This window comes from Amblyomma mixtum, chromosome 4 (genome assembly GCF_055824585.1).
Source record: "Amblyomma mixtum isolate Tamu chromosome 4, ASM5582458v1, whole genome shotgun sequence".
In the NCBI taxonomy this organism is placed as follows: Eukaryota; Metazoa; Arthropoda; class Arachnida; order Ixodida; family Ixodidae; genus Amblyomma; species Amblyomma mixtum.
The window spans coordinates 154,685,892-154,710,251 of NC_143015.1; the positions used below are offsets into that span (position 1 = coordinate 154,685,892).

General features: G+C 50.7%; 2 protein-coding genes across 2 annotated transcripts in view; one reads left to right on the forward strand and one right to left on the reverse strand.

Moving 5' to 3' along the window:
- Positions 1 to 24,360, forward strand: part of Sans (SAM_USH1G_HARP domain-containing protein Sans) — a 124,435-nt gene that overhangs the window by 19,167 nt on the left and 80,908 nt on the right. The gene's annotated exons all lie outside the window — the stretch shown is intronic.
- LOC149348860 (solute carrier family 35 member E3-like) lies at positions 8,205 to 15,231 on the reverse strand. The gene is made up of 6 exons (XM_089586077.1): positions 14,898 to 15,231; positions 13,713 to 14,136; positions 12,519 to 12,683; positions 11,190 to 11,379; positions 9,343 to 9,668; positions 8,205 to 8,552 (listed from the first exon to the last, which is right to left on the reverse strand). The coding sequence occupies exons 1-6, from the start codon at positions 15,229 to 15,231 to the stop codon at positions 8,396 to 8,398; spliced, it is 1,596 nt and encodes a 531-aa protein (XP_089442203.1). The 3' UTR covers positions 8,205 to 8,395.

The following is a 24,360-nucleotide window of genomic DNA, read 5'->3' on the forward strand; positions in this document are numbered from 1 at the left end:
TTCAATTTCATTTCATTTCAAACTATATAGGTACTATATAGGGACTATATAGTCTCTATATAGTACCTATATAGTCCCTATATAATACGTATACAGTACCTATATAGTCCCTTATTGTAGTTGAACTAACTTAGAAAGATCTAGCTTTTAACTAACTTGAACATAGTTTAAGTTTAGCGACTGTCCTTACTTTCTCGGCCACCGTGCTCCATACTGGTAACAACGGGAGCTCGGCTTCGCTACCCCCACTGGAACGTTCCATATGAGATATGGAATTACGGGAATATGGAGTCCATATGACATGTAAAAGCATATAGCAATTTATATGTGCTCTATATGTTCTCCGTACGGCGTCCATAACATTTCTATTTAGTTTTAGTTGGATTTCCGTGCAGCGTGAATGACGTCATACGAAGGCCGTATGTTTCCATATGCGCTGACCATATAGCAAATATAAACTCCCTATTATTCATACGCCAACGAAAAGGGTTCAGCTTAAGTTGAGGACAACGCAGAGGGGTATGGAAAGAACAATGATAGGTGCAACGTTAAGAGACCGGAAGCGGGAAGAGTGGGTGAGGGAACAAACGCGGGTTAATGACATCCTAGTCAAAATCAAGAGGAAGAAGTGGGCTTGGGCAGGGCATGTAATGCGAAGGCAAGATAACCGCTGGTCGTTAAGGGTAACGGAGTGGATTCCAAGAGGAGGCAAGCGTATAGCAGGGGGCGGCAGAAAGTTAGGTGGGCGAATGAGATTAAGAAGCTTGCGGGGATACGGTGGTCGCAACTGGCGAAGGACAAAGTTAATTGGAGACTATAGCCAAACGGGCGAGTTGGTAGTATATATTGAATGCCAACAGCGCAAACGACGCAGACAAAGTAGAAGAACACTCAGGACAAGCGCTCTCCTGAGTGTTCTTCTACTTTGTCTGCGTCGTTTGCGCTGCTGGCATTCAATTAATTGGAGAGACATGGGAGGTGCCTTTGCCCTGCAGTGGACGTAGTCAGGCTGATGATGATGATGGTTCATATGAGATGGGCATCATAGGATCCATAGGAAAATATATGGACTAATGGAAAGTTCATATGGAAAGTTTCAGTAGGCGCGGGTAATTGTAAAGGCCGAAATGATCGGAAGGGGACAGAACGCGACTAGAATGGTCATACATGATCTCGGCTCAGTTCTTGCTCCCGCTCAACAATGCAAGGTCTCGCTCAGACGAAGCAAATAAGAAACGCTTTTAAGCGCCGGCCTTTCTCATGCAGGAGTAGCAGCACATACACGTTCGGGATCCCATAATACACTGAGAGCTCGCACACAGCCTGGATACCACGGCCGCGGCAGCGAGCGCGCATAAGCAGGCCGGCCGAGTTCGCTGACCTTGATCCTCTACTCACACACACACTCTAAAAGAAGCGGGAGCGGCCCCAGCCGGCGGCGGACAAGGAACAAGGCAGCTCGCGCTGCTTAGCTCGCTACAGGCTCACAGCGCGGCGCGGCCTCAAGTTGCGCATACCAAGGCGCGAGCCGTGTAGTGCACTGCACGTTCTGAGCTGCTGAAAAGAGCCACTACTTCCCGGACAACGAGACCGACGCCGCGCTCCTCTCGACTAACGAGTTTTTTTTTTTGTTTTTTAACACAACAGCGCGAACAGACAATGCGCAAAGGAAGAAAAAATTCCCCTCGAGAGCTGACTTACTACTGAATGTTTAAAAACTTCGATATCACTGCGGCGACGACCCGCATTGGAGCAATGAGAGAGCGAAACGACTACACACTATATCGACGTCCGTGGCTGTTTTGACGTCCATGTACTCTATCGACGTCCATGGCTATGTTGACGTCTAAATATTTTTTCGCTTAACTAATTACACCTCATCAACAAATTTTTCCCACAGCAACATTTTATCACACAATACATCTGTCGCAATCGCACTTTCACTCATTTGTCTTAGCCGCGGTGGCTCAGTAGTTATGGTGCTCGGCTGCTGACCCGAAAGTCATGGGTTCGATCCCGGCCCCGGCGGTCGAATTTCGATGGAGGCGGAATTCTATAGGGGACCGTGTGCTGTGCGATGTCAGTGCGTGTTAAAGAACCGCAGGTGGTCGAAATTATCCGGAGCCCTCCACTACGGCGTCCCTCATAGCTTGAATTGCTTTGGGACGTTAAACCCCCATAAACCAAACCATAAACCGAATGCGTTTATCTTCAGAGAACGACGTAATCGCGCGGACAAATTTGCGGACACTTTTTGCTGACGCGACAGAGCCATATATAACGCTCTCGCGTTAATAAGAACACGCAGAACTTCTACGCAGTCGACTTTAGAGTAATTCGAACTCGGAGGCAACCCAAAGCTTGAGTCCGAATAATGCGGAGCCTTTTGAAATAAGCGCAATGTTGACGGTATCTCGAAGCGTGACTTCGAATAAACCGGAACTTCGAATTAAGCGGGTTCGAATGAACGGGATTCCACTGTACAATCGTGGCCATAGTATCATACGGAACACGCTTCGCCGATCAAAGTCCTCACACGGCTTGCTCGTCAGAAATTAAGGGCTACTTTACGCATACGCTATAGCAAATGCCACTGCACGCGCTCACGTATCATACCAAGAAACTTTGATATTGTCTCTACGGAACGCAGGATAAAAGTTCGAACTTCGAAGCGTGCTCCGTATTATTCCGGCCGCACTTGTACAATAAAGGCGGCCATAGCTGTTGTTTATCTTAGCGGCTATTTATTAACAAAAGTAAATTACTGTGTTGGCAATTCTCATTAAGAATCGCCATCATCTTTACCTACGGTTTCCTACAATTCTAACCTTATGCCAGCTGTTGTGACGTCAGCGCCCCTAGCGGAAGGAGCGGGAGTTAGGCCGCCGGTGGAGGCTGCGCGTCCGCAAGCGAGCGCACGAGTTGAGCCCCAGCTTTCACAGCTGTTGTGACGTCATATCACGTGGTGCGCCGATGTAGGTCAAGTGGTAGCTACGCGGCCGCGCGCGGCGCAGCAAGGAAGAGCTCGGTTGTGCGGCTAGTATGCTTCGCATAAAATGGAAGGAACAGATGTTCCTAGCTGCGGCATCTGCCATTGGAACCTGAAGCACCTGAACTGCGGCTAGCGGGAATAAATGGACAGGGAGGGAGAAAGAAAGGGGGGAGCAATAGTAAGAAAGGATAGGGTAGGGTGGTTTTGGTTGGCTTGGTTTATTGGAGTTTAACGTCCCAAAAGCTACTCGGACTATGAGGGGCGCCGTAGTGAAGGGCTCCGGAAATTTGGGGCTCTTCAACGTGCACTGACATTGCACAGCACACGGGCCTCTAGAACTTCGCCTCCATCGAAATTCGTTCGCCGCGGCCGGGATCGAACCCGCGTCTTTCGGGTCAGCAGCCGTAACCACTGAGCCACCGCGGCGGGGCCATATACACTATGTACAAATACAGGATATAGAAATAACCCATAGAAAGATGCAAAATTGAAAAAAATATAAAGTTACTTGAACGCATCAAAAGGCCCGTTCTACACCAACGATGTGTTCGCGCGTGTCTGTGTGCGACTGTGCATGTTTGTATGTTGACGTAGGTGAAGCAAGGCATCTGCATTACGCGCCATCTAGTTAGGAAACAAGTGCCCGTATACGATGTGGAGCTCGTCGACTCGTCGAGGTCTTTAACGACGGCGCGCCGGCACTCAGTACCCCCCTCTTCTTTCTAACCAGACGGGGTCGTCGCGCCTTCAGGGCTCTCTTCACAAGATAACAAAAAAAAAAAACCAGCGGCGAGCCACCGTGCAATAACGAGGCCAGGCAAGGAGCTGCCTTATGAGGAGGACCACGTGTGCGCCATCGTACACGTATACGCCGCGTGCCTCCGTCAGCATAACAACACACGACAACGCCCCGGCGCACACACCTCTATACGTGCCTTCGCAGCGCGCCGTTGCTTTTCGCTTTTCGCATGCATATACATTTTGGAGTGGTGTATTCCCGTGCTAACGCATTGGCGTGTAGGCAGGGAAAGGAAAGAAAGGCTTAGCGCCGCGTTTCTTTCTTCTTTTTCTCATGCCCGCTCTCACGGCACTGCCGTAGCCGCGCACGGTCGTACATGCAAGGTACGTACGTGCTACGTGCCATAGAGTTCCTCAGTATCGCCGAGAGGGAAAGCTGGTGCCAAAGGCTGTGCGAGTTTCTTAAAGATTACTTCATCCACCGCGGGAATGCTGGGAAGGTTTGGTTTGGTTTATTGAGGTTCAACGTCCCAAAGCGACTCAGGCTATGAGGGACGCCGTAGTGAAGGGCTCCGGACATTTCGACCACCTGGGGTTCTTTAACGTGCACTGACATCGCACAGTACACGGACCTCTAGAATTTTGCCTCCATCGAAATTCGACCGCCGCGGCCGGAATCGAACCCGCGTCTTTCGGGTCAGCAGCCGAGGACCATAACCACTGAGCCACCGCGGCGGCCCCGGGAATGCCGGGAAGACGAGGTTTCTTACTTGGCTTGGCTCCTGTTGGGCCGAAAAAGTGGATTCTGCCTCTGAATCGGTAGCTGCCCCGCGATGCTCTCGAGTGCGCGCAGATGATATTATTTTAATACTTTCATGTAATTTCAGGTTTGCCGTGAGAAGATTCGTATTGTTAGGACGGAATCCACGTTTCGTGGACAACGGGTTCTGTGAGACTGTTCTGTGAGACTGTTCTGTGAGACGTGTTCTGTGAGACTGATTCAATATACACAGTACATACAATATGTAACGCGCCTCCAGTTGACAGCTGTTTCTTGAGAAGGCTGAGGCGTTTTCAAGGTTGCCAACCTATAGCTTATGATGACATATCCCTCAATATCCCTCAAAAGTATACAGCACGTATCTTATCGGTACTCACCTATGGGGCTGAAACGTGGAGGCTAACAAAGAGGGTTCATCTTAAGTTAAGGACAACGCAGCGACCTATGGAAAGAAAAATGATAGGTGTAACGTTAAGAGATCGGAAGCGGGCGGAGTGGGTGAGGGAACAAACGCGGGTTAATGACGTCCTAGTTGAAATCAAGAGGAAGAAGTGGGCTTGGGCAGGGCATGTAATGCGAAGGCAAGATAACCGCTGGTCCTTAAGGGTAACGGAGTGGATTCCAAGAGAAGGCAAACGTAGCAGGGGGCGGCAGAAAGTTCGATGGGCGGATGAGGTTAAGAAGTTTGCGGGGATACGGTGGCCGCAACTGGCAAAGGTCAGGGTTTATTGGAAAGAAATGGGAGATGCCTTTGCCTTGCAGTGAGCGTAGTCAGGCTGATGATGATGATGATGATGATGATCAACTACCCGGATTAGCCACCCTCACAGCGGTTATATTTCCGCGCGCAAGCCGGCGCTCTGAGTTCTGTGCACAAAAAAAAATCCGTTGATGCAGCCGTTAAAGCCATAACTGCCTTGAAACAATAGATGGCGCTGAACGGATACGGGTTTCAGTGTAGTTATCTTAATGCCGAGAACTATAAACTAGTATATGTACGCCAATGCGGTGACCATACACTGCTGTGAACTGCTTGTGCTTCCGCCATTGAGGTCGGTTTTGCAGTAAACTGCGCTTTTTTTTTTCATTTCAACCGCACGAACCAGGTCAGCGCCGATACTAAATGCATCACTGCATGGAAGAGACTGCATAGTTCGACCACCGTGCGAAGTTTAATCGCCAACACATAAGCGCTGCGAGCTATTTTTCGGTAGGTGGAAACACAAGTGTACATATACATGTATTAACGGTCGTGGTACAGCCCTCCTGAAAACAATGGCAAAGCCGATCCCGCTGCGCGCGCTTACACGCATGCATGCACTGATTCCGAGGTCACGATGTTTCCTTCGCGAGCTGTGTCCACGACCGCATTCCGATAGACGCTTCCCGAACGTGCAAACGATTGCGGAAGAAGATTTGCACGCAGAGCGCAGTTTACCACTAGGGAAATGCTGGACCCAGTCGAAAGAAAAAACAATACCGATTGGACCCGCAAACTTCGCTTCCTCGTGCTTCAGCCTCGTATTAAGGACTCGGGAATCTGTTATATTTACGTTTCCTTATACATAGACAGTCTAAGCCAAGTCAAGCCGAGCCAAGTCAAGGAGAACGGAGAATCCAGAGCGCATAAACTACTATTAAGAAACGTGTTGCAGAATGTACTTACGTGGGATTATATCTGTCAAGGTTGAACAGGTTGATTTCGAGGAAGTGACAGCATTTCTGCTCGCTTGGTTTAATTGAAGTGTACCAGTGAGGTTCGAACGCTACCTGGTTAAAAGTCGTCTTAATGACTTCTCCCAGACCTGCATGCTATACAGTGTAGCGTGCCTTCTATTTGTAGTAATCGATCAGTTGGACTCTGCTAACGATAGCGTTTAACAGTACCGCTAACGGTTAACTCTGTCGCTAGCGATACTGGTTAACACTGCCGCCGAGGTCGACAAATGACTCCGGGATCGATCCCCTACGTGAGTGCGTATTCGATTAGCGAATGCAGAGCACATTTCCTGCAAAGCCGTACGGTTTTCTCCAGCTAAAAAGCTATGGGGACGCTTAGGTGGAATGCGATAGCGCTAGATTCCAGATGTATGCAGCTTGTGTTGAAACTTCTCTGTGTGTTTGCTTCAGTTTCCTTGCAATTGTCGGTCCATCAACCGCCATATTCATACTACTAGCTGCAGAAACAGGTATTCGCTATGCTGTGACGGTGCTTACATTTGCGTATATCAATTTTTTTAAATAATTTTTATTTATACTTTTTTACATTCTTTGTTGAACTAAATCACTTATTCTGCACCCATTTCTTTCGAGCAGTCTCCTCCTGTATCTTCATCCATGTCCGATGTTGATTTGCCTCCTCTAGGTAGCGGCGTGCGATTGGTTTTTTTCGGGTCACATAACCTTGTGACGTCCTACTTCTTTCGACCAATCAGCGAACTTGAGACACCGGACTGCCCCGTTCTTCTCTAGACTTGGGAGCTGTAATGCCACCTAGGCTGCTATCTAGAAACTAGATTGCTCGCAACCCGGTGGCCAGGTTGTGATGACGTCACATGGATCACGTGGCCTATCTCGATCAATCAATTTAAGCGCCACCTGCCATGGTGGGCACGTTGCTCACAATCCGTTGGCCAGGTCGCCATGGTGGACAGGTTGTGATGACGTCACAAGGTAATGTGACCATTCTCGACCATTCAGCGAATTTCGTGACATAGGACGGTGGTTCCTGATGTGAACTCTAATATCACGTTAAAATATTTGAGGCATCTGCATAAAGCGACTGCTTTCCGAGGCAGCCGGTTCTGTTCGACGTAGTGTCGCTTGTTATTGCAGTTAAAAAAAAATTTCAGAAATTTTCAACATTCGCACCTGCAGATACGTTCCTCTCGAAGGGGTCTGAACGTGTCCGAACGAATACCATTGCATGCAAGCAGCATGCAAGTGCAACACGGTGGCCCATTACGAGCGCTGTAGCGAAGGTTTCCGGATAGATTTCGAGGATTTCTTCATGCTATATCTTGGTACACGAGCGCTCCGGCATTTCGTCTCCATCGAAATGGGATCGCCGGGCGCAGAATCGAACCCGCTACCTTGGGATCAGAAGCCGGACGGCACAGCCACAGAACTGCCGCGGCGGACACTAATGCGCAGAGCACAATGCTGCAGATTGCCGCCACGAAGAATGCTCACAGAAACGAATTAAACACAGTGTAGCTAGAGACGGCTCCAGCGGAGGGGCCGAAATTGATACAGTCGAACCTTGTTGTAGCGAAGTTTCTTTATAGCCATAGTTTCGTTATAGCCAGTGTTGACCTAGCTTCCAAGGGGAATCGTCATTCCATCATTAAATCGATTATTTCGTTATAAACCACTTCGTTATAACGAGGTCCGAATGGATTTAATATTTCCTGGCGCAGTAAACCTGCGTGGGAAAGGAAAGGTGAAATGGAATTCAAGCGAAGATTTCTCTCAAAGCGCGAACACCAACTTCGGTAGTCGACGGTTGATTCGGTGCCAGTAAGCAACATGTACTTACGTAGGAGATCGAACGCAACTCCGCTCATATCATTGTTTTAAAGAAGAGCAAACAACACTTGGTACACCAACAAACAACAGCATGTATATTTGTACGATAACAAAAGCGAATAATGTCCATGTACATTATTAAATCGGGCCGTAGCTGTAACCGCAGCCACAGGGCCCAGTGCGGGACATTGCGTAGATCAAACACAACTTGGAACATATGCCAGACAAGGAGCGCCAGAAGGGGAAAACTCACTCCCTTCTTTCCACAGCGCAGGTGGAAAAGCAAAAAAACAAAAAACAAATGTCTATGTACAACTGCTATGTACAAGAGCAGTAATCCACGGAAGCCGGTGTTGTTATCCCCGGGCTTCGGATGGGTGGGAGGCGGCCAGGAGCGGTTGCTGGTTGCCGCCGCCGTGATGAGGTGGGGACGACGGCTGGTCGCGGGCCTTGGAAACCGTGTATGTGACGGCACCGGTCAGTGTCAGGAGCATGCCCGCCTGCTGCAGAGGACTGCATTGCAGAGAAAGAGCAGGGCCGCCTGGTTACGTCACGACCGGTCTGGTGACGTCAACCCCCTCAGCCAATGGGCACTCTCCGGTTTAGTTGCGTCACTCCAGCCAATGGGATACACAACCTGCCAATGTCGACTCTTTCTTTCTGTTCTTTCTTCCACCGCTGTTTTCACCACTGCGTCCGGTTGATATATCTGTACCATGATGGGAGGACGGGTGCGATGGTAAAAGCGCAGCGCGGTAAATGCACTGAAAACGCCACCGAAACCGTTCTAGAAACGGACTATGTAAAAAGCGGCGGGGTTTTAACGTCTTTAAACCGAGTAGACGTGCGGAAGCATCTGTTCCTTCTTCGCCTCTTCTTTATGGCAAATGCATGTGCACTTAACCGCGTTCCTCACTCTTCGTCGTCCTCTCTTCACTCGACGGCAGCTGGCGCGACGCCCTCCTCCCGTTGGCTACAGCTGGCGCGATGCCGTCCTCCCATTGGCCACAGCTAGCGCGACGCCCTCCTCCCATTGGCTGCAGCTGGCGCGACGCCCTCCTCCCATTGGCTGCAGCTGGCGCGACACCCTCCTCCCATTGGCTGCAGCTGGCGCGACGCTCCTCCGAACTTCCCCGAGCTTCCTCCCATTGGCTGCAGCTTGCGCGACGCTCCTGCGAACTAACCCGAACTTATCCGAGCTACTCCGATAACACAAGGTTCTTGCTCGCGATTGGTTCATCTGGAGCAGTTCTTTCGCACTGATAGCAAAAGGGACAGGTAGGCAGGCAAGCAGCCTACTCACTTGAGCTGCTCGTCGAGGAAGACGGCGCAGGCCAGCAGGGTGGCGCACATCTTGACGTGTCCCAGCACCTGGTAGGTGAGCGCCGAGGTCCTCCCCAGCAGCCACTGCATGCTCAGCGTGAGCAGGCAGCCGGCCAGGGAGGATCCGACCAGGAGAGCCACGTCTGAGCCGTGCCACCTCCTGACGAAGGCGCCCCGGGGTGCTCGCCACGGCGGCTCCAGCACCAGGGCGACCAGGGCCAGGATGGGGATGGCCCTCTGCAGCTGGGCCTCCAGCAGGAGCCACGGGGCCTGCCGGAGGCTGCGCTGCTGTTCGGCCGACAGGGTCTGCGATGATCAGGGACAGGTATACGCTCAGAAAGCGGCTCCTGTTTGGCACGTGTGACATTAAACATTTCGAGGACACTTTGGAAGTTAAAGTGTTGAGAGGCGAAAGCCTGTTTGGCATGCTGCTTTTGCGAATGATTGCGATTAATTACACTTAATTGACAATTACACCACTCGAACCACCTCACTCCATCTACACACTCTTCTTTAGAGGAGAAATTCTCGAGGCCCGTGTACTGTGCGATGTCAGTGCACGTTAAAGAACCCCAGGTGGTCGAAATTTCCGGAGCCCTCCACTACGGCGTCCCTCAGAGCCTGAGTCGTTTTGGGACGTTGAACCCCATAAAACCAAACCAAAAACCATCTTCTAAACATTCAAATTTTGCGCCACACGTCGACTGCGGCCTACAATTCCGGTCACATGGTACTGCACTTCCTGTGATTCAAATTTTGCGCCACTCTCGCCCCAACCACGGCCACTTTTGGTTGGTTTGTTGCCTATAATTAATTTACTAATTGACCTAAAGTCATCAAAATTGGCTTCTAGGTTCATTTTTTTGCTCCTCTATCTGAGGCAACCGTTGGTTTTCTTCCATATTTTTAGTTCCCGAGTTAAACGCGTGTGACACGCTTTGTTAACGGACGGACGACAGTATGAGCCGTTCAAAGCTTTCGCCTTAAAACATTCTGAATGCATTGCTCCTGCGGGAAGTTGTAGGAGTAAGTGTCGCGGCGTGACAGAAAAGACACACCTCTCACAGAGCCCATCCTTGCAACTATACCTGCCAGTGCGTCCGTCGTTTTTTTTTTTTTTTAGGTTGAGCTTTTAGGAAAAAGTTTAGCTCATGGTAGCACACCTCCAAGTAGACGGTTTCAGTGCGAGCGCATGTTATGTAAGGAACACAACAAAGCGCAACTTTTAGACAAGGTCTAAGTAAAGACGGGACACCACCCCGTTATTGTGTCCCGGCTTTTCTTCGCCCCTGTCTAAACGTTGCGCTGTGTTGTATTCCTAGCTGGCATGAATTACCAACTAGCCCGATGTGTAACGCTCGCTATGTTATGCAACACTACTTCTTTTTCACACCTCAAGGACAGTTTCTATGCAATTGAACAAACGCTTTCATTATTGTTTGAGACGATCCGGTTTAAGTTTTGCTGATTGCGGTGGTGGTGGTGGCGTACACGTTTATTAAAACAGCCATTAGGTTAGGCGTTTAACAGGTCCTTAACAGGGCGCGTTGCAGTTTCAGAAACAGGGAGATGAGCCAGATGGGCCACGGTGGGAGTGGGGGGGAAGGATAGGCGGGGGAATGGAAGGCTTCTGTGTAAGGCAGTGTTCTATATCTTCATACGTGTGTGGACAGTTTGAGTACCAACGAATTAAGGCGTTCAAGAACAGTAAATAGTCTAATCGCGTTCCCTCGGATCGACTAATTGCACAACACGTGGTTGTGCTTGTTCCTGGGTGGCATATGCCTGTGATTCGAGTGGCGCGTGACTTGCATGAGCTCGACTCACGAAGTAGAACGCGGCGGCCACCGCGCCGGCGATGCCGAAGACGATGCCGACCGCGTTGAAGCGCAGGTCTCCCTTGGCGTTCAGCGCCACGCCCACAGCCACGGGAAGCAGCGAGAGCACGGCTCCTCGGCGTTGCCTGCGCCCGTACACCGTGGCCTGAAGCCACGTCGTCACCGGTAGGGACAGAAGCCTGCGTTAGAAACGAGCCGGAGTGAGAGAGTGGAACGCTGTTTGCCACGGCCCGTCGCAGTGAAAAATGACAATTGTCTCGGAGAAAAGAAAAGTCGCAGTAACTGCCTCACATCTCGGTGGACACCTCAACCGCGCCTTGAAAGAAGGGTCGATGGAGGCGATACGCAAGAGGCGCCCGTGTTCTGTGCGATGTCAGGGCACGTTAAAGATCCCCAGGTGGTCGAAATTATCCTGGAGACCTCCACCACGGCACTACTCTCTTCTTTCACTCCCACCTTCCTTTCTTTCCGTACGGCTCTGTTCAGGTGTCCGCCGAGGTACGCGATACAGTTACTGCGCTATTTTCCTTTCCTCACAAACCGATAATTGAGAAAGAAGGTATTGAAGGAAGGAGGGAGGGAAGGAAGGAAGGAAGGAAGGAAGGACGGAAGGAAGGAAGGAAGAAAGAAAGAAGGAAAGAAAGAAAGAAAGAAGGAAAGAAAGAGGGAGGGAGGGACTGGATGGATGGATGGATGGATGGATGGATGGATGGATGGATGGATGGATGGATGGAAGGAAGGAAGGAAGGAAGGAAGGAAGGAAGGAAGGAAGGAAGGAAGGAAGGGGAGCCGGGAGGTCTCCGGAATAATTTAGTCCACCTGGGTTCTTTAACGTCCACGGACGTCAAAAAGCACACGGGCGCCATTTTGCGTTTCGCCTCCATCGAAATACGGCCGCCACGGGCGGGAATCGATCTCGTGACGTAATGCTGAGCAGCCGAACGCCATGAGCGCTCAGCCGCCGCGGTGGCGTCGTTCAGTCATATAGAGACTGCAGTGCAGGAGTGGCGTAAGTATATCGCCGCTAATAGAGACGACAATGAAAAGTACCGTGTTCTTGGCCAAGCAGACACTCTGACCTTTCCCCTAAATGGCGCGTCTCTTGATTCCGTTCCATAAATACAGACACAACTCAAGAAGAAAGCGGAAAATGCCCCACAAAGGAGACCCTCCGATCAGTGGTTTTCACCGTGACGTCGTACTTCAGGTTCATGGCACTGAGGGGCATTTGCCGCTGCGTTCTTGAGTTCGTTTTTCCGCTCGTGGATCTGCATGCTACTTGAAATACGCAATTATTACATGCTCCCGCAACGGGTACCTGAGCAGGAGGCTGGTTCCAGCCGTGTTGAACTCGAGCGAGAGGTTGGGTAGCGCCATGAAGGCGCACAGCAGGAAAGCCAGCCTCCAGTGCTCAGCGCGGGACACCGCTTGGACAGCGGGGTGGTCCACGTCTCCGCCACTCTGCGAGGTGGGTCTCGGCGCCCTGCTTTCCGGGTGGACAAAGAACAAAAGAACACGCCGTGAAAAGAGCGTTGTGTCAGTGCACTCTGAATTTACGAAAAGGAGTATAAAGGGAGTAAACTGTTCCCTAGCGCACTCCATCTTATAATAAAATTCCAGGGGTGCACTTAAGTCCGCTTAGGTGCAGCAATGCGAAAGCTTTTCTCTTACTGCTGCCGATTATGTTGCTACGTGTTTGTTTCTTTACGCCTTTGCCGTTTCTAAGCCGGGTTTTCGCTCTAATTCCGGTTCTACAACATCCGAAGACGTGGGTCCCGTTGCTAGAGTGTCCAGTAAGCACATCAAAGTACAAATTACTTCATAAGTAAAGTAATTAATCAATTCAATTGACTAAGCAAACTTCTTGTCCTGTAGACTTTTGAGATCGGCTCTACGGGGTCATATGTATAGTGTACGCTTTTACCCAAGCAGCACACGTAATGGGCCCAATATTGGAAACGTACTGCGCCGCGGTGGCTCAGTGGTAAGGCGCTCGTCTACCGAGCCGGAGTACCCGGGTTCGAACCCGAACGAGGGGGCCTCGTTTCGATGGAGGCGAAACGCAAGAGGCGCCCGTGTGCTGTGCGATGTCAGTGCACGTTAAAGCCGAAATTATTCCGGAGACCTCCACTACGGCACCTCGCTCTCTCTCCTTCTTCCACTCCCACCTTCCTCTCCTCCCTTACGGCGCGGTTCGGGTGTCCGCCGAGATATGTGAGACAGATACTGCGCCATTTCCTTTCCTCAAAAACCAATTTACCAATTTACCGGTCTTGCAAGGTGCCATAGTGAAACCATCCATTTGCAATATCGGGCCGATTACCCGTGCTGCTTGGGTAAAGACATTGCTATCTACGCTGAGCCACTGTGGCGGCCTAGATAGATGTTATAAGGCTAATGATTAGGGCGCCTCGATACTGCACCACAGCTGTTGTCATTCGCTAGCGCCGTCTGTAGGCTTAGTTTGAATCTCCAGACAGACTGTGAAACGCAGTTAGTAGCCGCGTCGTACCAGGACACGTTGAAAGCGGAGGTCGCTCGGAGCGCCGCCAGCGATGCGGTCAGGTGCACCAGCGTGAGCGTCAGGTTGGGCAGGCGGGCCTGGTCGTAGCTCAACTTGCACGTCAGCACAACGGCCACAGCGAGCGACAGGTTAAGCACAGAGACCAGCGTCACCGCCAGCGAGGTCCCGAAGCCACTGGTCCGGGCAGAGCAGCAAGACGTCAGCAGGGACGCCAATCTCCTCAGGACCCCGTTCGACGAGGAGGTGCGCCTCCAGAGCACCGACGGCGCTGGTGACGACGGCAAGTCGCAGTCCCCGTGGTCGCCCTGTCTGGACAGGGACTGGGCCGTTGCTGGGGCCGCCGTCAGTGGGGTGGTGGATGCTGTAGGCCCAAGTAGTGGATGAGAGGACTCGTCGGCTGATTGGCCCATCTCTGCAGAAATATACGGTGATAAGTACGATGTCATCTGGACAGCCGCTGGCCGAGGGACGTCTTCTATGTCCCAAACGCTTTGAAAGATTAAGTATATATGGCAGATTTACAGAAAGCGTTGTTACAGAAAGCGTGTGTTACAGAAGCGTGCGTTTTACAGAAAGCGGCAATTAGGTCGACCTGGTGGAATTCTGATGGCCTAACCGGTGGTCTTTTATGGGAACAGAGTATAGGTTCCAGGGAATCAAGCGCAGCAGGGGCCGGCAGAGAGTCAGGTAGAGATATGAGATTGGCAGATTTGCGGGGATAAGATTACCGCGGTCGACTCAAGGCAGGGAAAATTTATCGTTGGGGTGGGGGGCTCGAGCGAAGCCCCGCATCCGCCAACGCTATGCGTGATCCAATGCTGAAAATGGATTGCGGAACATGGCACCGTTAGAGCGAAAATCACAAAAAAAACACGAAAAGAAAGGAATGAAATTGAAATGGAATGAAATATTTATACCGGCCTGGAGCTAGGGATTCGGTCCTCTCGGGCAGTCTTCCAGTTCGGTAAAGACTGTCCCGCTGAAGTGCCGTTTCACCATATGAGGAGTGGCGGCAGCGTATGTAAGGACAGGACGTAGACACATAATCACATGGGCCGCTCACTGTTCCTCTCTACTGACCTCACTTTCACCTTCGCCATGCCTCATGTTGCGTTTAACCACTAGCCCAACCGTCAGCTTTAACTTACTGGCCTTCCCGCCCTCCCGACGCACCGAATCCCTTGGCGTCGCAGTTGTCGCAGTAGCGTCGTTCGGTTCCGCCATCTTCCTGTGCGACGGCGCCCATGGCGGGTTCGGTTGCTGACGAAACTGCCAACGGCGACCTCTGGTGAGAGCCACCGCTGCTGAATCCATGATCTGCCGGCGGTCGGCGTCGGTGATGCTGCTGCTGCTGCCGCGGTCGCTGTCTCGGCATGGAGTGAGTCCTGACCGGTTCGGGATTCAGCAGCGAGCGGAAGAAGGATCGCGTATACTGCGTGTCGGGTGGCTTGGGACGTCGCTTCGCCGTCGGTGCCGTAGTAGTAGTTTCAGATAGCCGCTTTACCATCCTCTACTGCGGCGGATCTGCGTCCTCTTCTTCTTCTGTTTCAAGCCGCGTGATTTGGCGCGTTCTTTGCTACGATTGAAGAACAGCGAGTGAGAGCGCCACTATGGCTGTACTGTCACCTGTACTCGAGATTAGCCTCACTTCAAGGACTTGTTTAATCGCCCCCCCCCCCCCCCCCCCCCCCCCCATTGTGAAACGTCTCTGTGGACGTCCACCACCTGATGTGGGTCTTACCTGTGCTGATAGCAAGCAGGATCCGGCACCTGACAGCAAGGGGCCTAAGCTAAACAGTGCATCTTCTTTTGCTGCTTGCATGATGATGATGATGATGTCCTCGGGCTGAATGGCATATTCGGGCGTCCCATCGTCTGTCTCTTCTAGACTTGCATTGTTCAGCGAACCTTTTTCTTCTCATTGATAGAACTCATCGCTCCTACTCCAGTAACCACTGCAGATTTTGTTCTCTTTCGAATAATTTTGAACATACACTATTCGATTCGTTCAAATAATTGAATACGAGGGTATTCGATTCAGTATTCGAAATTTTCTAGTATTCGCGCACCTCTAAGATTAAATTGTTCTTCATGTGCAACATTCTTCTTGCGCTTGTGCCAAAGTGCTTTCGAAATGGCCTTCTCGTATGCCCTTGGCAATCACCACTTTCAAGACACAGCCACACCCTGCGAACGTGACTCCACTGGGTAATGGACTAATTTGTGACTCGTCGCGGTATTGTTTCGTAATGTATGGTACTTTCGTATTTTCCGAAGACCTTGAGTTCGAGCTCCACCGTCCCATTTCCAAGTTCACTTTTTGGGGTCAAGCTTCAAGCCTGTTTCGGGTGGGTACCACATTCCGCAGCCACACTTGCAAAGATACAAAACATCTCTTTCGTTCCCACGAATGTAAGGTGTGTGCCTAGAATACGCACCTCTACAACTTCACAAACTTGCCGTCTTGGCTGGTTAAATTGCTTTTTAAGGCGAAAGCCTTTAGTGGCTCATACTGTCGTTCGTTAGCAGAGGGTGTCACACCTTTGGCAGCGTTTAACTCGTGTTAACTCTGGAACTGAAAAAGATAGGATAAACTAATGGCTGCTTCAGACAGGGGAGGAAAAAATGAACCTAGAAGCCAAGTTTGATGGCTGTAGATTGATTAGCTAATTAATTATAATCAAAAATGACGAAATTGCGTCGAAATAGCGCGGACGTCCATATAGCCACGGGAACGGTGTGACGTCACATCCACTAGAAGTCGTCACGGCATAGTGAAAATTGTCACAGAATATGGTCGGAAAAACGTCGGATTTGTGTCAAATTAGATGGAAAAATGTGTAATTAAACGTAATTAACACTTAAGATCCCCGAAAAGTGTATAACTTTGGGTATCGATATAACCACGGGAACGGTGTGACGTCACATCCACCGGAAGTCGTCACGGCATAGTGTCCTCGGCTTGCGCCTCTCAACACTTCAGTTGCCAAAGTGTCTTCGCAATTTTTAAACCTGTGCGTTCATCGTTCACCGCTATCCCAGGCCTACGTGTTGCTTGCGAAGTGTTGACTTGAGCGTGCTCATTAATCGTGTCAGTTTAGTTTTTTTTTTTTCGTATTCTCACGAGGTCTTTGGAGCGATAGATCTGAGGCAAGTTAATTGGACCTGCCGGAACGTGGATTGTCTTCAAATTAGGGAGGGTCGTCCCGTGCATATAGAGAGCTGGGAGGGGTGGACACATTATATGCACGTCTCGTCCGGCGGCGTGATGACGTAACTGGGGTACGCGCTCGTCTTCGCTCGGCCTGATGGGAACAATGGGTGCCGCGTAATCCCCGAGCTGCCCATACTCTCTACCGCGGTGTGCCAGCTTTGTATCTTTTCTTCTTTTTTTTTCTTCTTTCTATCGTTTATCTGTGTTCGTGATACGCCCGGACCGCCCTGCCCGGTCGTACGGCGATCCCATTTACCCGTGAAGCCGTACGCCTACTACGCGTGATGAAAGCAGATGACGCTCTCGTATAACGGAGCGGACGGTACGGTACTACGTCCTAAGAAGAATTCTTTCACTCGGGCAGCTACGAATCTGCAAATCAAATCCCGGCTCTGATCCAGTTACTGGACCTGAGCAGACGATGATGCCCCCTATGACCTGCGCGGTCAACTACTGACGACGACATACTTTTTTATAGAAGACTCTATAGTCGGATACAGCTTCAAGAACAAAGCGGCAGACGCGCCTCAAAAGAAGCCCTCCAGCCAATAGCGTCGATCTATTTTCACTGCGTGAGGGTTATTCAGGTTAACCGTGTTAACCTCCTGCCACGTGCCAGCTTAAACGAGCTTCTAATTTCCACGTCCTTGTCGGCTAATTAGCATAGCTAGGGCTTCGATTCTGGCGTTCTTGATTCCACAGGTATCAAAAAAAGGGTTTTCGCACAGCCGCCTATCTCACCGTTAGATCACGTTCGTTGTAGTACATACGTGTGGTATTGAAGGACGTTCCTACATCCGCCGCTATGATTGAGGGTGGCGCTGGTGAACACTATGAAGGTTAGGTTACGTGCAGCATAAATACGCTCGGAAGTAGAAAATTGGACAGCCGCCGTCACAGCTGAGTTGGTAGAGCACCGCACGCGGCAAGCAAAGGTCGTGGGTTTGGTTCCCACCGGTCCCAGCCCCTTATTTTCCCGTCCCTGTCTGCTAAATAGTCTTCTGCGAGATCACGCTACCAGGTTCAAGGGGATTAATCACAACGCCATAAGAATTGGCAGACAACATTGGTTGGAGGGTTTCCATGAAGGAGGGTTTCCGTGAACTTCGTTCTTGAGTTGTACCGTTGTACCCAGCCATATATACAAAGCAAGACTATGTAGCACACGGCCTCTTCTTCACGGGTGAGGGGCGACTAAGTGGTTAAGAGATCGGAAGCGGACGGAGTGGGTGAGGGAACAAACGCGGGTTAATGGCATCCTAATCGAAATCAAGAGGAAGAAGCGGGCTTGGGCAGGGCATGTAATGCGAAGGCGAGATAACCGCTGGTCCTTAAGGGCAACGGAATGGATTCCAAGAGAAGGCAAGCGTAGCAGGGGGCGGCAGAAAGTTAGGTGGGCGGATGAGATTAAGAAGTTTGCGGGGATACGGTGGCCGCAGCTGGCAAAGGACAGGGTTAATTGGAGAGACATGGGAGAGGCCTTTGCCCTGCAGTGGGCGTAGTCGGGCTGATGATGATGATGATGATGAAGTGGTTAGCATTCAGCAGAGAACAGACCCCCCTTCCTCTCCGTGGACACGTGACAAACGCCATTCAGGGCAGTTCATGTGAGTGTCGCAAGCGGCGTGACACTCGTCTGACCACCGAATTTTGTACCAATCACAGTGTCTCACTGATACATGGGTCCTAGCTGTTAAGAGTTCGGCAACGGATGTCATCGAGGAGCTCCGTACAACTATTATGTATGCTGCAAGCTGACGGCCAAACTTGAAACCAAAGCAGACGATACAGTGCGGAAGAAGCAGACGAACGAGCCGTGTACGGTATGACGTGCGTTGCAAGCAAACGGCTTTTACGCTGTCCGACAGGGTAGCAGACGACAGGATTTATTCAAGAGAGCTCGTCGTTGACTTCGGCTTTGTCTTTGGCGAGACAGGCGACTGTCTCGCTAGAAACAAAAGCCCGTAAAGGAGAGAGACAAGCCGTGGCCGCCTCCTCTGAACGTGCGTTGTTGCGACGGACACCTGTCCCGGGTTCAGAAAAGAATAATAGAGAAGTCAGGAAGTAAACAAAAACGTGAGACACATTTGAAAAGAGGCTTTCGCTTTTTGTTGCGGCTTTGTATTTCCTTACTTTCGCGACGCAGCCGACTGTCTCCTCTGTCCGGGTTGTTGTGGACGAGAACGGCATCCGCAACGGTTTCGTCGAGCGCACGACGGCTTATGAATGAAAAAAAGCCTCGTCCACAGTGCGCTTTCGCGACCGTATTCTTTCTTCACTGGGCTTGTGTCTCTGTGTCAAGCTTGCCGTTGTCCGAAGACTTCTTTTTCTCTTGCGTTTCGATGAAGTAAAGATACAAACAGACTCGGAGGAACGGTTCCTCGGGAGGAGTAGTGGCTTTGTCCTCCAGAGGAGGAGAGGAACCCTTTTGTGCGTGCCGTACACCCGGTTTCGCGCCATTGACCGTGCGCGCCCTCTATGGTTCTTCATTCTGGCCTGCCTTTTACGACGTCGGTACAGTAAAAGGAATCCCAGAGAAGAGAGGCGGGAGGGAGTGGCTTATCTTAGTGATCTGTTGACACCGATACGTGGCCAAGCGGTCGCCTGAGCGCTATACCCGTTGCCTTAGGTGCAGATTTTTCTGCATTTCGTTATTTTCTTTTTAAAATCGCACTGTGCGCGCGTCCGTTTGCAACGATGCAAGCTCAGTCCGCGTTTTGGTGTTTTCTCCGTCCGTTTGCAGAAAAAGTTAAGGCCTCAGTCATACTCGCTCACCCTTGCATGTGGAGCGTATTAGGTGATTAGAAATTGGGTCATCTCGTCTAAATACGGACATGCCAGCCAAGGATTTTAAACTTGGCCGATTTAGGATTCGCACGTTTGATGAATGTGGTCGCTTGAGGATGAACCGTGGCTATATATACAGTTTCGCGACGAATAAGACGCCTCTTTGATTACTTGCTCTATAGAAAACTTCTCTTGAAAGTTTCTGCGTGTGTTTGCTGTGACCTAGAAGCGGACGTCCGCCGTCTATTCAGATTTATCTTGCACTGTGACCAACCAGCGATCTGACACATTCTGTGTGCCTGCCTTCAGTAATTCGGCAAACCTGCTGTTAAGTGTATGTCTAGTTCTCTGAGGCATACAAATAAAGTTCATTTTGGTCCTACAAACCTCTCTCTAAACATGATATAAATTTTGATGGATTAAAACAATTACCTCACTATACGTTTTTTATCAGGGATATAGAGGGTGTTTCACCTAAGAAAGACTTTACACAATTTTTAAAAATGGGCTTTTTGAGTTATAAGAGCGCTTTTTGCGGCACATCATTGTCAACTGTGTAGTACATCAGAATACAGGTAAGATGTGCTAACTAGGAGGCTGGTTAACTAGTATTGACTTGCCCTTTTCGTTGCGTCCACTTTAGTTAATACTTAGGACAGAGTTAATTGGGAGTTATTTGGAGCCATTTGTGCTGCGCCGGACGTAGGTAGGCTGCTGCTGATGATGACAGTGGCAAAAGGCCGCTACCGAAGTGCGCCGCGACTTTTTAACGGAAGCCTTTAATGGCTCATACTGTCGTCCGTTAACAAAGCGTGTCACACGCGTTTAACTCGGGAAATGAAAAAAGACAGAAGAAAACCAATGGCTGCTTCAGATAGAGGAGGAAGAAATGAACCTTGAAGCCAAGTTTGGTGGCTGTAGATTAATTAGTTAATTAATTATTGGGAAAAATGTCGAAATTGCGCCGACATAGTGCGGACGTCGATATAGCCACGGTAACGGTGTGACGTCACATCCACCGGAAGTCGTCACGGCATAGTGAAAATTGTCACAGAAGGATCGGAAAAACATCGTATTTGTGTCAAATTAGATGGGAAAATGTGTAACTAAGCGTAATTAACACTCAAGGTCCCCGAAAAATGTATAATTTGTGTATCGATATAGCCACGGGAACGGTGTGACGTCACATCCACCGCAAGTCGTCACGGCTTAGTGTCCTCGGCTTTCGCCTCTCAATACTTTAGTTGCCAAAGTGTCCTAGCAATTTTTTTTTCGGTTAAGAATTCGTGAGCGTCTGTTTACACACCGGTCAGTGTGAACTGCGTACCGCATCCTGCACCGGCACGACGCGTACAACCAACGCATTGCGTACAACAACAGATGTGGGCTACCCGGCGCCGACGTCACGCACGCGTTCTCGCGCCAAGCGTGTCGCGAAGCGAAACTTCACACGCGACGGATTTCCGAGAAGGTGCGCTTCCGCCAGCGGGGCGGCCCGCGACGAATGCTGTCCGGCCCGCGCATGCGCGCCACTTAACACATCCGCTTCCTTTGGAGCGGCGCGACTCGACGCTGACGCCGGAAGTGAACGGCGAGCGCCTCGCACGCGAGATGCCTCGCTGTCCGTTCGAACACCTGGCAGGGAGCGGACCTGCCGCTTTGGGTGTGGGAACTCTGTCTCACTACTTGCTGACAACGGAGGGGAAGGTATACGAGCGCGAGGCGACGGCTTTCGAATGCGTGTGATTGTCATATACAGTTGAACCTCGTTATAACGAAACGTTTTATAACGAAATAACGGATATAGCGAAGGAATGACCCCCAGCAGCACAGCTAATCGGCCCAATATTGGAAATGTATCGGCAAATGTTGGTCCTACAAATGACGAGAACGAAACCATCCATTTCCAATATTGGGCCGATTAGCTGTGCAAGTAGTCGACAGGTAATCGACCCAGTATTGGAAATGTATTGGCAAAGTCATGGGCGTCCGGAGGGGGGGGCAAGGGGGGGCGGCTGCACCCCCCTGGAAAATCACTCCCTCGAACCGTGAGTGATGGCCGCACGCCAGGGGCCGTGGTGGGCTCAGCCAAAAGGGTAAAAGCAGCTCCGCTTCCACGCTGTGGGTCACATCTGCGAAATGCCGCGTCCGGGCACGCGTCTTTATGCCGTTTTCAAACCACGCCATCGTTAGCTCTGTTGAAGGCCGACCTGTTGCAGACATACAGCGGCACCGGCGAGCATGTGTTTCAAGCCGTCTTGAAATGGGTGCCTGTTTCTTTGATCTCTAGACAGATAGCGACACGGAGGCAGACAGTGCACAGTGCATCTTGTTTTCGCCTTCGTTATGCCGGCCACCGATGAATTCTTCAGGAGGGAAAGACAAATCAGCCGTGTCCACCCCCGCTTTGTCGGGCTGCTCATGGGCAAGCGGGCGATCAGTTGGCGCCGCCGCCGCTCGCTGTGCCTCCGATCCACGGGAGAGCGCAGTGCGGTAGAAGCGCCGCTATCAGAATCTTCGGCAAAGGAGATTAGCATCTTTTGTTCACGGCGACGCAGTCTCCAGAGGCGCCCCCACACCAGCGTCCCTTGCGTCTTCTCCGAAAACCAGCGCCTTTGGTCAACGCAGCCCGATGGCGCCTGCCTGGCTCGCCTGTCACCTCTGGCTGGGCCTCAAATGACAACAGCGCCCGTGTACTGTGCGAGGTCAGTGCCCGGTAAAGAGACCCAGGTGGTCGACATTATCCGGAGCTCTGTACTACTCCGTTCCTCATAATCTGAGTCGTTTTGGGGCTCTGAACCCCATAAAAACACACAAAACAAATTTTCCTACCGGAGTGGCGAGTGTCCCTTCCCCTTGGAAGTCACACGGAAGTAAGCCCTTGCACGTGTGCGCGCCTCTGTATTTGTGCTTCGGTGTTTTTAGTGGCCGTTTGTCAACGAAGCTGAGAACAACCAAGACAGTGGACGAGAAAACTACGAGCGGCGAGCAGTGTGCGTGCGGTTGCTCGACTGTGCGGATGCGCGAGCAAGATGGAGCGAGGTGTATGAAGCTGCGAGCGTGCATTTATCTTGTAAATAAGTTTTCGTTGTATGTATAGACATCTTTTGTTTTCAACGTGCGCGTTCAACCGTTTTTCCAATCAATGTGTGTGACGAGTGTGCACCGAGAGCGTGTAATGAAGCACAGAAATGAATTTATCACCCGTGTAATCACGCAATTCGCCCAGAAAAATCCGTGGAGTCTACAGTTGCTGTTCAAGGAAGACTGACTGAGTGACTGTAGTTGCGTGTTTGTGACCATATTGTGCTGTGTGCTGGTCATCAATCCGGGTGAGTCGAGAACCCGTATGCAGCAATACTGAGCACTCTTCTCCACGAAGTGACAGTATATTTTTGAATTTTTTATTAATTTTAATTGTTTCTTCGTTGATAAACTGCAATGTATCTCTCCTAGCCACACTTTAATTTGCTGTTTGTAATTTTTATTTCATGTGTGTATTTCACTTATTTTTTATTTATATACAAATAAATAAATTCATACCGCAAATAGTGCCTTTTTGCTACGAACATGCCCCCCCCCCCCCCCTCCGGCGCCAACAACCAATGGGCCCCCCCCCCTGCAAAAAATGCTGCGGACGCCCTTGGGCAAAGTACAGTCCTACAAATGACCGGAGCGAAACCATTCATTTCCAATATTGGGCCGATTACCGATGCTGCTTGAGTACGGTGCTGCCGAGGGTTAGACCCTAGGCCTGGGTTGTCCAAATGAAGTGACGTATCGTTGGGGTCTCCTCCTGCTGCCTGCTTGCGAAGCAACTGATTGGCTGTGATGCTTCAGAAGGTGCGTCGCTGCCGAGTTCTGAGCGTTGGGCCGTTCTGCGCCCACGGCAACGCCAATCGGGGACGTCGTCGTCGGTGTAAGCATGTAAGCGAAGTGCGGGGGGGCTCGAACATAGAGCGAACGCTCTCGAACGCTGCCGCAAACGGGCTGCACGACAAGATGATCACGTCCGAGTCAGCACATTTCGCACACCGTAAAGCATAACTGTATACCCATCACAATTCTATAGACCTGTGTTTGGTTTGGTTTGGTTTATTGGGGTTTAACGTCCCAAAGCGACTCCGGCTATGAGGGACGCCGTAGTGGAGGGCTCCAAAAATTTCGACCTCCTGGGGTTCTTTAACGTGCACTGACATCGCACAGTACAAGGGCCTCCAGAATTTCGCCTCCATCGAAATGTGTACTGTGCGATGTCAGTGCTCGTTAAAGAACCCCAGGAGGTGGTTGAAATTTCCGGAGCCCTTCACTACGATGTCCCTCATAGCCTGAGTGGCTTTGGGACATAAAACCCTAATAAACCAAACAAAATAGGAAGAACACACACTCAGCCTTGGCAGGAACATTCAAAGCAAATACAACTGAAAATGCGCAAGGCGGTCCCTCTAGCGCTGACCATCCGCATTTCCGCGGGTGCAACGATCATTTAATTTTTTTTTTCTCGTTACCATGGGCGCAGAACACAGTCGCGCGTAACGTATAGTACAGGCGCCGCAGCCGCGTTTCAAGGACGGGGGATAAGGGCGGCACACTGCAATCTGGCTTCAAATGGGCGCACCGGAAGTCCCCATCGTC